This window comes from Anabrus simplex, chromosome 3, assembly GCF_040414725.1.
Source record: "Anabrus simplex isolate iqAnaSimp1 chromosome 3, ASM4041472v1, whole genome shotgun sequence".
NCBI classification, from domain to species: domain Eukaryota; kingdom Metazoa; phylum Arthropoda; class Insecta; order Orthoptera; family Tettigoniidae; genus Anabrus; species Anabrus simplex.
The window spans coordinates 133,573,923-133,590,525 of NC_090267.1; the positions used below are offsets into that span (position 1 = coordinate 133,573,923).

The following is a 16,603-nucleotide window of genomic DNA, read 5'->3' on the forward strand; positions in this document are numbered from 1 at the left end:
ATGTACCTTGTTGGATACATTTTGGAAATAGTTTTCTCCATGACATTTGAAAGGTTTAAATTGTGAATCAAGGTTAATTACATGCAGTAACAGGTCTTAGAATATTTTGTGACACTGCAAGGGTTGACATTTATGAATTACGAGTTGGCAGTTAATTCGAAATCACGTAATTCGAAGTCTGGTTTTTGTGTCCCAATGACTTCAAATTAATGAGGTTTTACTGTATATGATATTCTTGTGTTCAGTATGCATTCTGATTTTAAAACACCTTAAAATTATTTTGATTTGTTTTGTTTAATAGAAATGTAACACTGGCTGGAGGAGTGAACATACCACGTTCATTGTCTGCTCTAATGCTTCCTTCACATTCTCTGTAATTGCAGGCTTCCTTTTGGATAAAAAGATTGGACTGCATCAGCCTAAACGTGTTGAGAATGCTAGAATTCTTATTGCAAACACACCGATGGACACTGATAAGATCAAAGTCTTTGGATCAAGAGTGCGTGTTGATTCAATGGCCAAGATAGCAGAGATAGAAGTGGCTGAGAAGGAGAAGATGAAGGATAAAGTCAACAAGATCTTAAAGCACAACTGTAATGTATTTATCAACAGGTATGGTAAAATTAATGCCTTGTGGCTGCCCTGTTAATATAGTTTGGTTGGCAAAATATACCTAGGTAGGGTGTGGTTTCAGTACATTTACAATACTGCATTGAATAATATAGCATGGAAGATAACTTGTGGAAAGGTTAATATGGCATCACGTACACTAATGGGAATATCTGTCCGACTTATTGGCTGAATGGTCAACGTACTGGTCTTTGGTTCAGAGGGTCCGGGGTTTGATTCCCGGCCGGGACGGGGATTTTAACCTTCATTGGTTAATTCCAGTGGCTCAGGGGCTGGGTGTTTGTGCTGTCTCCAACATCCCTGCAACTCACACACCACACATAACACTATCCTCCACCACAATAACACGCAGTTACCTACACATGGCAGATGCCGTCCACCCTCATCGGAGGGTCTGCCTTACAAGGGCTGCACTCGGCTAGAAATAGCCACATAAAATTTATTTTGTGGGAATATCTCATGAAGTGTGGGAAGAATTGTATTTATTTGTGTTATCTATGCCTTCACATAATTTATGCACTTCAGTTTTGTGTAAAATGTGGAAATGTTGTTTTCTCACTTTATGTACTTGCTTTCTGTAGTTATTCTGCCTCAAAGAAATTTGCATTTAAAAAAAAAAGGAGAAATGATTTTGATGTTATCAATAATAATTGTGTTTGTACCAGATATCCAGGAAATATTGGTCACCTAGTTTATATGTGCTACAAAGTATATAAACCTATAAACACAAAATACAGGGAGAGGCAACGGAAAGTTTCTGGCACTTTAGCTGGTGTTGCTGTACATGTTGAATGGGAAAATGCTTGATTTGTTCACAAGTGGTGGGTATAGAGTGCATGGTCAGGCAGTGCAGCGAGCATGGTAGTAATAAGCGTACAGAATGATAATTTAGGCCTCTTTCAGACGGCGCGGGAATAAACCGCACCCGCTTCCGCTGACTCTTTCACACACAATGGGTAAATTAGAGCCGTGCAAAACTCCCCACGCTTTTCAGCGCATTCTTTTCAATACACTTTTCAGTGTAGGTAATAAGTATGAACCATCATAGTCTTTGGTTACTTTGCCTTCTACCCTTAAGGAAAAAAAAACTAAGCTGGAGAATGTGAGTGTACCCAGTAATACGACAGAAAAGTCAGGTGGAAGTGTTTGCCACACTGTTTCATGACTTGAGAATAGACCATGGCAAGTTTTTAAACTACTTTCGGATGCCAATATCCTTCTCTGATGAATTTCTGCATAAATTACACAAACATATTCTGGAAATCACTAGAAATTTTGTGGCAAATCTGTCGCCATGCCTCTGTTGCAGTGGCGGCCGGTGGACTTGACAACTTTGACAGAAAAGAGAAGAGCAAATTGAGAATATAAGGCTGCCCTTATTAGCTGTTTTTGCCATTTGGAAATACAATGACGATTATATTTAAAGGATACCATCACTGAGGATCTGATGTGAAAATTACGTATATACGGAATTAGTCAAGCTTTATTTGCCAAACTAGATAAACTGGAGGTAAATAAGTCCCCTGAAAAATGAATAGCTCAGAGCCATGATGGTTCGAATGTGATAAGCAGCTAACACACAGGTGTACAGGCAAGAATGAAGGCCATGAACAAAATTGCGCACTTTGTTCATTGTTATGGCCATTGATTGAACTTGATTATCCTGTCAGGATATACCCGCCAGCTGTTTCCACAGTAAATATATACACGTGTGAAGCAATTATGCATACTGCTGCTATCTATAGTTATTGTTTATTTTCGTGTTGACGTTTAACTAATAATATAGAGTTTGAGGGATGTTCCACCATTCAACACATTGTAAAAAATATATTAAATTATATGAAGACCGGTCTTTGTATATTCAATGTATATATGTTTCACTAGTTTAGTCAGATGGAGGAGGACAGTCAAACCCATAAACGTTCTTGTAACGCCAATATTTCATATGGTTATAAGTGTTTCATTCGAATAGTGTGTTTTCAAACAATACAAGTGTTCCCAGTGTTCTGTGTCCATGAACACGTGACAGTTTAGGCTAGAACTATGTCTTTGTACATTTTGCTTAAATGTGTATGTATTTCATCCAATCTTTTTCAGATAGAAACAGGACTCTCAAATCCAAGAATGCTCTTAGAGAGCCAAGGTTCCATACCATTATAAGTGTCCGTATTGTGTTTGTATATATTTTCAACCAGTACATGTAATTCCATTGTTCCGTGTTCCATGAACACAAGGCTGTTAGAGCCAGAACTGGGAACTTTCTAAGCTCCAAGTTCTGCTTTGCCAAGTGTACGTTGCATTTCAAGGTAATGTCTAGCAGCTCATTGATGTGTTTCCATGCAATCACCTATAGATACATGGTTTTTCGTTATGATGATTGTTATCAGATTCCCCTTGATTTAATTTTCACCAAGAACTGATGATAACTCCAAGGGAGTCGAAACCGGTCTTCTTATAATTGAATATATTTTTTGCAATGTGTTGAATGATGGAACATCCCTCTAACTCTATATTAACAGCCTTCTAGATGCGTTAAAACTTTTATTTACAAGTTTTACAGGTAAATAAAGAACGAGCTGTTGTTTACATTAGTCAGCTGTGAAAATGGCAGCGCGCAGACAGGCTAGTGCTACAAATGTATTATTATTTCTTGTGATATATAGCCAATTTTCTTTGAACCCCCTTTTTAAGGAAGAAATATCAAATCCCCCTGAGATTCGCTAAAAAGGGGTTCTACTGTACGTTGAATTATATTTCAATTTTATATTCTGCACTTTGTTCGCCCGCCTGGTAGCTATGATCGTTAAGGTGCTGAAGTCTAAACGGTCTGACACCGAGGTTAGCCAGTCCGAGTCGCGTTGTATTAATTTGCATACAATTTTTATATTCCACCTACTCAATACAATTGATTTTGTGTTGTTAGAAATTCATATTACAACAACACTACATTAAAAGGGACATGTTTCGCTTGGTTTCGAGCATCCTCAGCCTTTGTAACTTATCTCGAGGTTTAAGACCTGTCATTGTTAATTTGCTTGTAACTAATTTGTACTTAATTATGATTCTAAAAACAAAGTGGTAAAATACGTGAACATAGGCATTTGTAAACACAATGGACAGTTTAACAATTTAAAATAACAGTGCTAAATTTGGGATGGACAATAATTCTAATAACACTGACGTCCAAAACACAGTAATATCTTCACAGTAATAAGATTTGGCTAAAATTTCCAAGTTTTTTGTTTTTTAAAAAACAATTGTTAGTGGGGTTATTTTATTAAAATTTGAGTCTTAAATCCTGTTAAAACTTAGTAGTATCTAAAGCTTAAAGTCTTAATATGCATGCCAAAGAGATTGGAAATATTCTGCATCATGTATTGGTTTGAGGCATGCTTCTGTAATTATTAGTTGTAAACAGTAAAATGCAACTTGTTGGTAGTTTCTTCGAACTGGTCTTGATTTGATGAGCAGACTTTACATTGGAAGCAGTTCGTATTTATAAGAGCTTGGTCAAAAGGGGCGTCAATCTGAGAATCTTGAAATGTTGATATATTATCCTATTTCACAATCTTTGAATGATGGTGCGTCTGTAACAAAGGAAATTACGTGATAATGTCTTGTGTTGTGCTTTCACAGTGATCGTATTGGTGTGCGTCACTTACCTCTTTGACTGTTACTATAATGCCTCGCTGTGCTTGTTATATCACGGTGACTGCTTGCTTTCATGTTTCTACTTCTTGTGTTATGCGTATGAAGAAGCTTTTGTGAAGGGCGAGTAGGGGACTTAGGGGAAGAAACGGTAGGCGGGGCGTTGGACCTTGGCGTATTGTGTGAAGGGGAGTCTTTATGCGTTGTCAAAGTAGTAATTGTGTCTATTTTTGTGGTGGGAGTTTTCAGATGAAATGTCTTTAAGAATTTATTATTATCTGATTTGAAAGTTTATAGTAATATTGGCAATTGCTCGATTAACGGACTCTTTATTTCGATCGCGTCATTCAGATTTTTTTCCGTATTAAAATATTGGTCCAAATGAATATACATATTCTCAAACTCAAGTCAGTAACTTCCCTTTTTCAATCCTTTTGATTATTTTGAGGTCTCTGTCTATTGTGGTATATTGATGGCCGGTTTCTTTCATGTGGTTGCTCATTGTGGTATATTTATTATGCTTTAAAGCATTAAAGTGTTCCATGTATCTGATAAGAAAGCAGCGGCCAGTTTGGCAAACATACGAAAAATTACACTGTGTGCATGATAGTCTGTATAACCCAGAACCTTGATATTTGTTATTATTGGAGTTTAGTATGTGCTGATTAAAGAGTAAGTTTTTATTGGTGTTGTGTGTCTTGAAAGCTATTTGTATGTTCCGTTTTTTTCAATGGGTTCGCTATTTGATGGATCGCTGGACCGGTGTAGTAAAAGTTACGTATTTTGATTTTTTAAGTCTTTTCCGGGGTAAGGTTTGTGGCTAATTTGAGTTTTACTTTGTTGATGATTCGATTTACCATCTCTGTTTTGTATCCATTAACTAGTGCTAGTTCTTTTAGGAAATTTATTCTTTCGTTAAATTTGCCGGTGATAAGGGTATTTTGAAAGCTCTGTAGACATGTAGGTTTGTTGACATGCTGGTCGAAAAGCCAATGTGACAGTTGAATGTAGCTAACGTATTGAATGTTGGATCAAAAGTAGACTCATTTGACGATGGTGTCGGCTCGTTGGCTGAATGGTCAACGTACTGGCCTTCAAGACACAAAACACCAATAAAAACGTACTCTTTAATCAGAACATAGTTGTTGTTTGAGTCATCAGTCCATAGACTGGTTTGATGCAGCTCTCCATGCCACCCTATCCTGTGCCAACCTTTTCATTTCTACGTAACTATTGCATCCTACATCTGCTCTAATCTGCTTGTCATATTCATACCTTGGTCTACCCCTACCGTTCTTACCACCTACACTTCCTTCAAAAACCAACTGAACAAGTCCTCGGTGTCTTAAGATGTGTCGTATCATTCTATCTCTTCTTCTCGTCAAATTTAGCCACATCAATCTCCTCTCACCAATTCGATTCAGTATCTCTTCATTCGTGATTTGATCTATCCATCTCACCTTCAGCATTCTTCTGTAACACCACATTTCAAAAGCTTCTATTCTCTTTCTTTCTGCGCTAGTTATCGTCCATGTTTCACTTCCATACAATGCCACGCTCCACACAAAAGTCTTCAAAAAACATCTTTCTAATTCCGATATCAATGTTTGAAGTGAGCAAATTTCTTTTCTTAAGAAAGCTCTTCCTTGCTTGTGCTAGTCTGCATTTTATGTCCTCCTTACTTCTGCCATCGTTAGTTATTTTACTACCTAAGTAACAATATTCGTCTACTTCCTTTAAGACTTCTTTTCCTGATCTAATATTTCCTGCATCATCTGCCTTCGTTCGACTGCACTCCATTACTTTTGTTTTGGACTTATTTACCGTATTTCACGGCATAATCGTCGCACTTTTTATACCAAAGTTTTCGAAAAAAATTGTAGGCTGCGACCATTATACGATGAATATTTAATACCAGTATTTGTATTACTCAAAAAATGTATTTATAACTAAATTTTATTTGATACAAATTTAAGATGCATGTAATACTCGCGTTTATACATCAAAATAATTAAAATAGTCTAAAACAAAATTCATAATTTTTCGCAACAATTCGGCGAACGTTTTTCCAACCTGAAAATAAAAATGAACGTATTAAGTTAATTTGTCATTAATTTGAGTATTAAAGTTAAAATATTACACTTGCAAAAAATTATCGCTTTGTTGTGAAATGCGGACTTACCGGTACGCAATTTATTCCAAATCTTCGGTGTCGCTATCGCAGGTTTTGCTATGTGATGCGCCGTCCTCGCCTCTGTTAATACCAGTATCAGATTCTTCGTCTCCCTGCCACACTGCGTCATCTTCGGAACCGTGTAGTGCATTCGAAATCCCAGTCCTTTTGAAGCTCTTGGAGACTAGTTCAGGTGGTATAAGATCCCAACTCTTCTTCACCCACGAACATAACAAGTCCAAGGGTGGGCGCCTGATATTTCCGGCGGGCGTCAATTTCTGATCGCCGCTCATCATCCACTCGTAAAATCGACGTAAGTCGTCTTTAAAGGGTTTATTAACACATACGTCTAGTGGCTGCAAAGCAGATGTTAGGCCACCAGGAATGACTATCTGTCGTGTCTTATTTGTAGTGAGAATTTGCTTCACTTCGTTCACGAGGTGACCTCAGAAACTATCTAAAACAAGTAGAGCTGGTTGTTTTAGTAGTGCACCAGGTCTTCTATTCCACACAGTTTTAACCCAGTCCAGCATGAGTTCTACGTCCATCCAACCCTTTGGTTGCACTCGTACATGAATTCCACGGGGAAACTGTATATTCTTAGGCATCGTTTTCCTCTTGAAAATGATGTAAGGCGGCAACTTTCTCCCGTCAGCTGTAATGGTTAGCATTGCCGTGCATCGCAACTTCTCACTACCGCTGGTTTTCATTAATACACTCCGTGATCCTTTTAGCGCAATAGTGCTGTTGCGAGGCATATCAAAAAAGATTGGAGTCTGATCGGCATTACCGATTTGAGAAAGCAAGTACGAAGTTTCCTTGCGCAAACGTATGACAAATCGGTGAAAATTTACAATCTTGTCCGTGTAATCAGCAGGCAACTTTTGGCTTAGTGTTGTTCTCCTTCGCACTGACAGATTGTGTCGTCGCATGAACCCCTTAATCCACCCACGAGTCGCCTTAAACTGAGTTACCGGTATGTTGTGTTTGTGCGCTACCTCCTGTGCCTTAATTTGTAACATTTCATATGATACACTGCAACCATTGTTACGTATTTCACTGACGTACCTAAACACTTCTTCGTCAATTATAGGAAACTTCCCTGTTTTAGGACCTCTAAACGCGTGTCTAGAAGGGTTTGTGCTTTTTAGCTTGTTTTTTACTTTCCGCCAGTCACGCACCAACTTTTCACTCACAGAAAATTTTCTTTCTGCAGCTCTGTTCCCGTGCTGTTCAGCGAAGGCAATTACGCTTAGCTAGAAGCCCGCAGAATAGTTTCTATATTTACCCATAATCGCTTATAAATGCTTCACGCGTTAATGTTTTGCGATATGGATGACTTTCCGTAATTGTTCACTATTAAAACAAATTATTTCTGCAAACACCCAAAACACAAATTAAAAACTTAAATTCTCACGCACACATGTCTACAGTAATCACGTAACTCTGAAACAAATAAATGCATCTGTGATCTGTCCATTCCAGAGCAGCCAATACTGTTAGGCAGCAAGGAAGCATGCAACAATTTATCAGTTTAGCTCGTTGGTTGCGACACACTACTGCGCTTGCGCAAAGCTCGCAAACCGGAGCTCTAGCTAGCGCGGTGTAGATCTACTGTATAGTTGACTATATTCCGAGACGTCATTAACAGACATTCATTTTTTTCAATTTCTTTTAAACATACGGTTATTAGGTTAATATTTCTTCCCAGTTATTGATGATTTTACATTACATTACTGACGAGTTTATAAAATAAAACTTTAATAGCATTGGATAATAATTATCTTGACTGCTTGGATAAAAGTTTTCATCCCATGCCCGGACGTAGTAGTAAGATAAGAGTCTAGCGATGACAACTGAGACATCGTAAATAATTCGGCTGAATAATTCCGTGGAAATCTGCGTTATCGTCTTGGATTTCACTTCGTGCGCAATAACACAGGAGCCGGCCCCATGGTGTAGGGGTAGCGTGCTTGCCTCTTACACGGAGGCCTCGGGTTCAATTCACGGCCGGGTCAGGGAATTTTACCTGTATCTGAGGGCTGGTTCGAGGTCCATTCAACCTACCTAGCCGGTATTTCCTGGCGACGTTGCTGATAAGCGATAACTTACAGCCTTACGTATTTAAAATGGGAACTCATAATATGTAGGTGGTGAATAAATAGTACACTGTCTCGCGACCCCGTTGTCAAACTGCCGATAGCCTACCGGTAAGCATAATATGTAGGTGGTGAATAAATAGTACACTGTCTCGCGACCACGTTGTCAAACTGCCGATAGTCTACCGGTAAGCCATGCGTCGTACATATACCGGTATTATTTATTTATACGTTGTGCAACATGTCGCAAACGTGACTGTGTTGCCAAATTGCCCATAAACCATACACGTATTTAAATTCCGCATTCATGTGCAACTTACGTTGCAGTTCCATTTACCTTTTAACCAGATTAGTGAACAAAATTTGGACGTGCGACGATTATGTAATTAAAGGTTTAAAGTCCGATTTTTGTATTGAAAATAAAGGATGCGACGATTACGCGGTGGCGACGATTATGCCGTGAAATACGGTATTTTCATCTTGTAGTCCTTACCCAAGACTTCATCCATACCATTCAGCAACTTCTCGAGATCTTCTGCAGTCTCAGATAAAATAACAATATCATCGGCAAATCTCAAGGTTTTGATTTCCTCTCCTTGGACTGTGATTCCCTTTCCAAATTTCTCTTTTTTTCCTTTACTGCCTGTTCTATGTAAACATTGAAAAGGAGAGGGGACAAACTGCAGCCTTGCCTCACTCCTTTCTGGATTGCTGCTTCTTTTTCAAAGCCCTCGATTCTTATCACTGCAGACTGATTTTTATTCAGATTGTAGATAATTCTTCGTTCTCGGTATCTGATCCCTATCATCTTCAGAATCATAAATAGCTTGGTCCAATCAACATTATCGAATGCCTTTTCTAGATCTACGAATGCCATGTACGTGGGCTTGTCCTTCTTGATTCGATCCTCTAAGATCAGACGTAAAGTCAGGATTGCTTCACGTGTTCCTACATTTCTTCTGAAGCCAAATTGATCTTCTCCCAACTCAGCTTCAACTTGTTTTTCCATTCTTCTGTAAATAATACGTGTTAAAATTTTGTAGGCATGAGATACTAAATTAATGGTGCGGTAGTTTTCACACCTGTCGGCACCAGCTTTCTTGGGAATAGGTATAACAACATTCTTCCGAAAATCGGATGGGACTTCTCCTGTCTCATACATCTTGCAGACTAAATGAAATAACCTTGCCATGCTGGTTTCTCCTAAGGCAGTCAGTAATTCAGGGGGAATGTCATCAATTCCAGGTGCCTTGTTCCTATTGAGGTCACTCACAGCTCTGTCAAACTCTGACCTCAAAATTGGGTCTCCCATTTCATCAGCATAAACAGCCTCTTCATGTTCCAGTACCAAATTATCTACATCGTTACCTTGATACAACTGTTGGATATGCTCCTGACATCTTTCTGCTTTGTCTTCTTTCCCTAGAAGTGGCTTTCCATCTGAGCTCTTAATATTCATACACCTAGATTTCCTTTCTCCGAAGGTTTCCTTGATTTTCCTGTATGCAGCATCTACCTTTCCCAGGACCATACAGCCTTCAACATCCTTGCACTTCTCCTTCAGCCATTCTTCCTTAGCTACCTTGCACTTTCTATCCACTTGATTCTTTAATCGCCTGTATTCTTTTCTGCCCTCTTCATTTCTAGCATTCTTGTATTTTCGTCGTTCATCAATCAGGTCTAGTATCTCCTGAGTTATCCACTGATTCTTAGTTGATCTTTCCTTCCTTCCTAACATTTCTTCAGCAGCCCTACTGACTTTATTTTTCATGACTCTCCACTCTTCCTCTATAGTGTTTCCTTCAGCCTTTTCATTTAGTCCTTGTGTAACATGTTCCTTGAAGCAATCCCTCACACTCTTTTCTTTCAACTTGTCTAGATCCCATCTTTTTGCATTCTTTCCTTTCTTCAATTTCTTCAACTTCAGATGGCATTTCATGACCAACAAGTTGTGATCAGAGTCCACGTCTGCTCCTGGGAAAGTTTTGGAATCCAACACCTGGTTTCTGAATCTCTGCCTAATCATAATGAAGTATATTTGATACCTTCCAGTGTCTCCAGGTCTCGTCCATGTATACAGCCGTCGTTTGTGGTGTTTCATAGCATAGCTTTAAAACCAACATTGCATTAGTCTTTTACCATATGTTAATTTTCTTTCAAGTCTCTTCAAGGCTTTTTGTAAATTAGTTTTATTTTATTTCAAGGACCCATGGCTGATGATGCCTATATGTGAGGCGAAACATGTACCATTTTACTTGTCAATGTAATTCAACAGACAAGATTTATTGTATTGATTAGGTGGCCAAATTAATGAAATAACTTATTGTTATTATTTCAGTTTAAAGGGTGTTCGATATTTAGTGCCATTACCCTAGGAGATTATAAAGTGTTCTTAACAGGTGTTAAAAAAGGAAGGGTAAAGTGTGCTGCAGGACTCTTCATCAGGAATACTAATGCAGGCAACATAGTTTCTGTTTGGCACATAAATGAGCAAATATGTGGGTAGATTTAGCAGGTAGAGGAATTGGGACGAGAATAATTGTTTCGGTCTGTTCACTATGCGAAGGTACAGATGTGGACAAAGTTGACAAGATTTATGAAGCACTGAACGGCATTGTAGTCAGTCAACAGCAAAAATAAGATAGTGCTAATGAGCGATTTCATTGCAGGAGTGAAAGTTATAAATTTCATAGTTGGTTCCATATTGAGTAAAGACTATACTATATGTAAAAATAAATACAAATTTATGATCCACCTTCTCAATACTTTACAATCATGTGATGTTTAAAAAAACATTACAATGTGATGTTGCAAGGTACTACTTTCGATCCTATAAGGACCATCATCAGCCTTATAGGACCGAAACTAGTACCTTGCAACATCACATCGTTATGTTAAACATCACATGATTGTAAAGTATTGAGAAGGTGGATCATAAATTTGTATTTATTTTCATTGCAGGAGTTGAAAATAGAACTGAAGGATTTGAGAATGTGACTGGTAAGTCGGGGGAGAGAAATGTAAGTTAATAGGAATGGGATGCGTTAATACATTCTTCAAGCATAAGATTATTCACTGCTATACATGGGAGAGTAGGGGTACTAGATCCGTAATAGGCTATATCATAACAGACTTTGAATTCAGGAAATCTGTTAGATGTGTGTGGGTATTCTGGGGATTTTTTGATGAAGACCACAATATGATCTGTAGTGATTTAAGTATCTTTAGGCCTAGTATAGAGAAAGTGAAATTTGTCTGCAGATGAAAAAGTGTAAAATATCTCCAGGACGAAAAAATTAGAAGTACATGGATATAAGTGATAAGTTCCAAATACAGTAGACCTCGATAATTCGAAATCGGTTAATTCAAAATCCCGCCTAATTCGAAGAAGCTCTCGTTCCCAGAAACATGAGATACAGTTTTGCATGTTATTTCAATTGTTTAATTCGAAATACGGATAATTCATCATTCGAAGTACAATGTCGGCCCCATTACCGAAATTCAGACTTTAAATTCGAAACTGCCTTTACATTTTAAAACAATAGTATGCTACAGAATAATTTCAACTCAAAATTTATCCGCTCCGCGTCATATTGGAACGCGTGTTCCAGAACGTGGAGGGGTAGCTTTCCGCACTTACACTCACTTCGGTGGGTCTACAGTGCGCTTCATGATTGCTAAGTTGAATGAAATCGGAATTCTTTTGTATTCAACCTTTTAAGGAACGCTGTAATATCACGCAACAGGCAGTGTGCGGGAAAACAGAATCCGCGAACACTGGCGATGCCGACAGTTGACGAAAAAACGTGGCTCATGTAATAAATTCGTAGGCACCGTACAATATTGTCATTGCCGGTGAAACTGCATTGCTTTATTTTAATGTGAGCCCAAACGGTCTTATGGTTTTAAAAGATAAATTGCCAGCCGGGAAATCGTACAAGGGTGAGGGATGGGGGTCATAGTAGTGCGTTGCAATGCACATGGGCACGAGATACTTTATCCCCTTGTCATAGGAAAGTTTGATAAGCTACAATGTTTTAAGGGCGTCGGGCACTTTCCATGCCAGTACAAAGCATATAAAAATGCAAACAGTACAGAAATCCAAAAAAATAATGCATTTTGTATTGAAAATAAAGGATGCGACGATTACGCTGTGGCGACGATTATGCCGTGAAATACGGTATTTTCATCGGGGAATCGGCATAATTTATCCTCGTCTTTGAATTGTGCAATTTTTTTTTCTTACGTTGCGTGAGGTTATGTTTGTCAGTGTTTTATCCAGGTGCATTATTTGAACATTGTAAATGCATCTTGTTGGATACATTTCGGAAATAGTTTTTTCCATGGCATTTGAAAGGTTTAAACTGTGAATCGAGGTGATTGCATGTATTAATGTGTCTTAGAATACTTTGTGACACGGCAAGTGTTTACATTACTGAAGTACGAGAGAAGTGCCATGGCGGGAAATCGTACAAGGATAGAGTCATGGGAAAGTTCTATTTTAAGGGCATCGGGTACTTTTTGTGTAAATAAATACAAGTCATCTAAAATGCATACAGTATAGTAATCCAATTAATAAAGCACTTGCACATGGGAGCCAGCATAGATTTCTTTTCTTCTTTCTTTCGTTGCGTGAGGTTATGTTTACCAGTGAGATATCCGAGTGCATTATTTGAATACTGTAAATGCACCTTCTTGAATACATTTTGGAAATAGTTCTTTTTTCATGGTATTTGAAAGGTATAAACTGTGAATCAAGGTTAACTGCATGCAGTAACGGGCCTTAGAATATTTTGTAGCGCGGCAAGGGTTGGTACTTCTGAATTGCGAATTGGTGGTTAATTTGAAATCACGTAATTTGAAGTCTGATTTTTTCGTCCCAACGACTTCGAATTAACGAGGTTTTACTGTATTAGACAGTAAGAGGGTTCAGGATGCTGTAGTAGAAAATGTAAGGGAATGCCTACTAACAACTGTGTGTAAATATGGGAAAAAATGAGCATTTTGGTGGAAAGGTGAAGTGAAAGCAGCTTGTAAACATAAAAAAGAAGATACTGTATTTACGCGAATAATCCCCGCATCCTAACTTTAGGTAGGCTCATTTTGAAAAAAAAGAAATGCCAATTTTGACGCAAAAAACCGCATCCCAATTTCGTGCCCTAAAATTTTTTTTAAAATGTGCGGGTATTATTCGCGTAAATACAGTAGAACAGAAATGGCTTTAAAGCAAGGACTGATGTAGGCAGGGAAATGTACATAGATGAAAGAAACAGAGTGAACCATTCTCAATGTAAATGGTAATCTTTCTGTTGACATTGCGAACAACCGAGCCACGGCCATCTTGTTATATAGAGGCCTGCTACCAACAGTTGCGACGTCATGCGTATAGTGCTCACTCTCCGTCGTCGCGTGCAATTCCTATATTGCTGACACGATACTTTTTATCATAATGTGACAAAGAAAAGGAAATAATAATATATAAACACATAACATTGAAGAAACACTATTAAAAGAATACATACGATTACACAAATATATGCACGCAAGGTAGTATATTGCATATTGTAAAATGTTTGACTGAAGGCTACTCACCTGGACTGTACAATGATGGTGACTAGGCATATGGTTTTCTCTCAAAGCAATGTCATTCTTTTATGCCTGTCTGAGCACGTGAATAACTAAAAAACATATTTTCCAAAATATGACAGATCTTTGTCGCAACACTCATTAACTCAGCACACACCCACACTTGTCAGAGGTTTTTCAACTTTCATTATCAAAACATTGAAATAAACATCCCTACGATTTCCACTGTATAAAAATACATCCTTGACTCAGATATCAAGGTCTGAGTTAATGTGTAGCTTTCCACAATTTGAAAAGTGGTATGATGGTCACTAGGCAAACTGTTGCTGTTTCTAAAAGGCCATTATATTACACTTATTTGAGCACATAGTCTTATTAATTAATTACTTATGAACATGCATGCATGCATGCATACATACATACATACATACATACATACATACATACATACATACATACATACATACATACATTGTCATTATAGACTGTTATGCCTTTCAGCGTTCAGTCTGCAAGCCTCTGTGAATTTACTAAACGTCGCCACAATCCTCGATTTGCAACTAGTGTTGTGGCCTCATTTAGTTCCATATCTCCTTATCTTTAAATCGTTAAAAAATTAGTCTAACCATCCTCGTCTTGGTCTACCTCTATTTCTCTTACCCTCCATAACAGAGTCCATTATTCTCCTAGGTAACCTATCCTCCTCCATTCGCCTCACATGACCCCACCACTGAAGCCGGTTTTTGCGTACGGCTTCATCCATAGAGTTCATTCCAAAATTAGCCTTTATCCCCTCATTCCAAGTACCCTCCTGAGATTGTTCCCACCTGTTTGTACCAGCAATCATTCTTGCTACTTTCATGTATGTTACTTCTAACTTATGAAGGCATCTTGGAAGGGAGGGGCAAAGTTGGTCTGAAAATAGACCGATGTAAAGACAGTTTCATTATGGGAGCTAACTTCCTTCTTACAGAATACTGTTGATCGCAACTGCGAGCTCACTGCATTAGCTTTACTACATCTTGATTCAATCTTATTTTCTATGTTACCATCCTGGGAGAACACACAACCTAAATACTGTACTTGAAATTATCGACCTCTTCTAGCTTTGTATCACCAATCTGACATTCAGTTCTGTTGAATTTCTTACCTACTAACATCAATTTAGTCTTCGAGAGGCTAATTTTCATGGCATACTCATTGCACCTATTTTCAAGTTCCAAGATATTAGACTGCAGGCTTTCGGTACAATCTGCCATTAGACCAAGTCATCAGCATAGGCCAGACTGCTTACTACATTTCCACCTAACTGAATCCCTCCCTGCCATTTTATACCTTTCAGCAGATGATCCATGTAAATTACGAACAGCGAAGGTGAAAGATTACAGTCTTGTCAAACCCCTGTAAGTACCCTGAACCAAGAACTCATTCTACCACCTATTCTCACTGAAGCCCAATTTTCAACATATATGCCTTTGTTTGATTTTAATAATCTACCTTTAATTCCATAGTCCCCCCAGTATATCGAACAGCTTTTCCCTTTGTACCCTGTCATATGCTTTCTCTAGATCTACGAAACATAAACACAACTGCCTGTTCCTCTCGTAGCATTTTTCAATTACCTGGCGCATACTGAAAATCTGATCCTGACAGCCTCTCTGTGGTCTGAAACCACACTGGTTTTCATCCAACTTCCTCTCAACGACTGATCGCACCCTCCCTTCCAAGATGCCAATTAATACTTTGCCTGGTATAGTAATCAATGAGATACCTCAATAGTTGTTGCAATCCTTCCTGTCCCCTTGCTTAGAAATAGATGCAATTACTGCTTTTGTCCAATCTGAAGGTACCTTACCAACTCTCCACGCTAATTTTACTACTCTATGAAGCCATTTCATCCCTGCCTTCCCACTATACTTCACCATTTCAGGTCTAATTTCATCTATTCCTGCTGCTTTATGACAATCCTTTCCACTTCCTCAAGCGTAATTTCACCATCATTTTCCTCCCCCCCCCATGAGCTTGGCTATTCGCAACACCACCAGGATGATTTCCTTTTACATTGAGATGATGTTCAAAATATTCCCTCCACCTCTCCAGTGATTCCCTGGGATCTATTATGAGTTCACCTGAATTACTCAAAACACTGCTCATTTCCTTTTTAGCTCCCTTCCTAAGATTCTTTATTACTGTCTAGAAAGGTTTCCCTGCTGCTTGACCTAGCCTTTCCAGGTTATTACCAAAATCTTCCCATGACTTCTTTTTGGATTCAACAACTATTTGTTTCACTCGGTTTTTTTCATCTACATACAAATCCCTGTCTGCCTCGGACCTTGTTTACGTTCACATGCTGCTCTCACTTCATCGTTCCACCAAGATGTTTGCCTTTTCCCATCTTTACACACAGTTGTTCCTAGGCATTCCCTTGCTGTTTCTACTACAGCATCCCTGTATGCCACCCATTCAC

The 16,603-nt window shown here is 38.4% G+C and overlaps 1 protein-coding gene across 1 annotated transcript in view; it reads left to right on the forward strand.

The window, feature by feature from the left end:
* Positions 1 to 16,603, forward strand: part of CCT2 (chaperonin containing TCP1 subunit 2) — a 181,603-nt gene that overhangs the window by 98,825 nt on the left and 66,175 nt on the right. Inside the window, exon 5 of the mRNA XM_067142714.2 lies at positions 384 to 612. Within this exon, the coding sequence (XP_066998815.1) occupies positions 384 to 612 (229 nt within the window). The remainder of the gene's footprint in view (positions 1 to 383; positions 613 to 16,603) is intronic.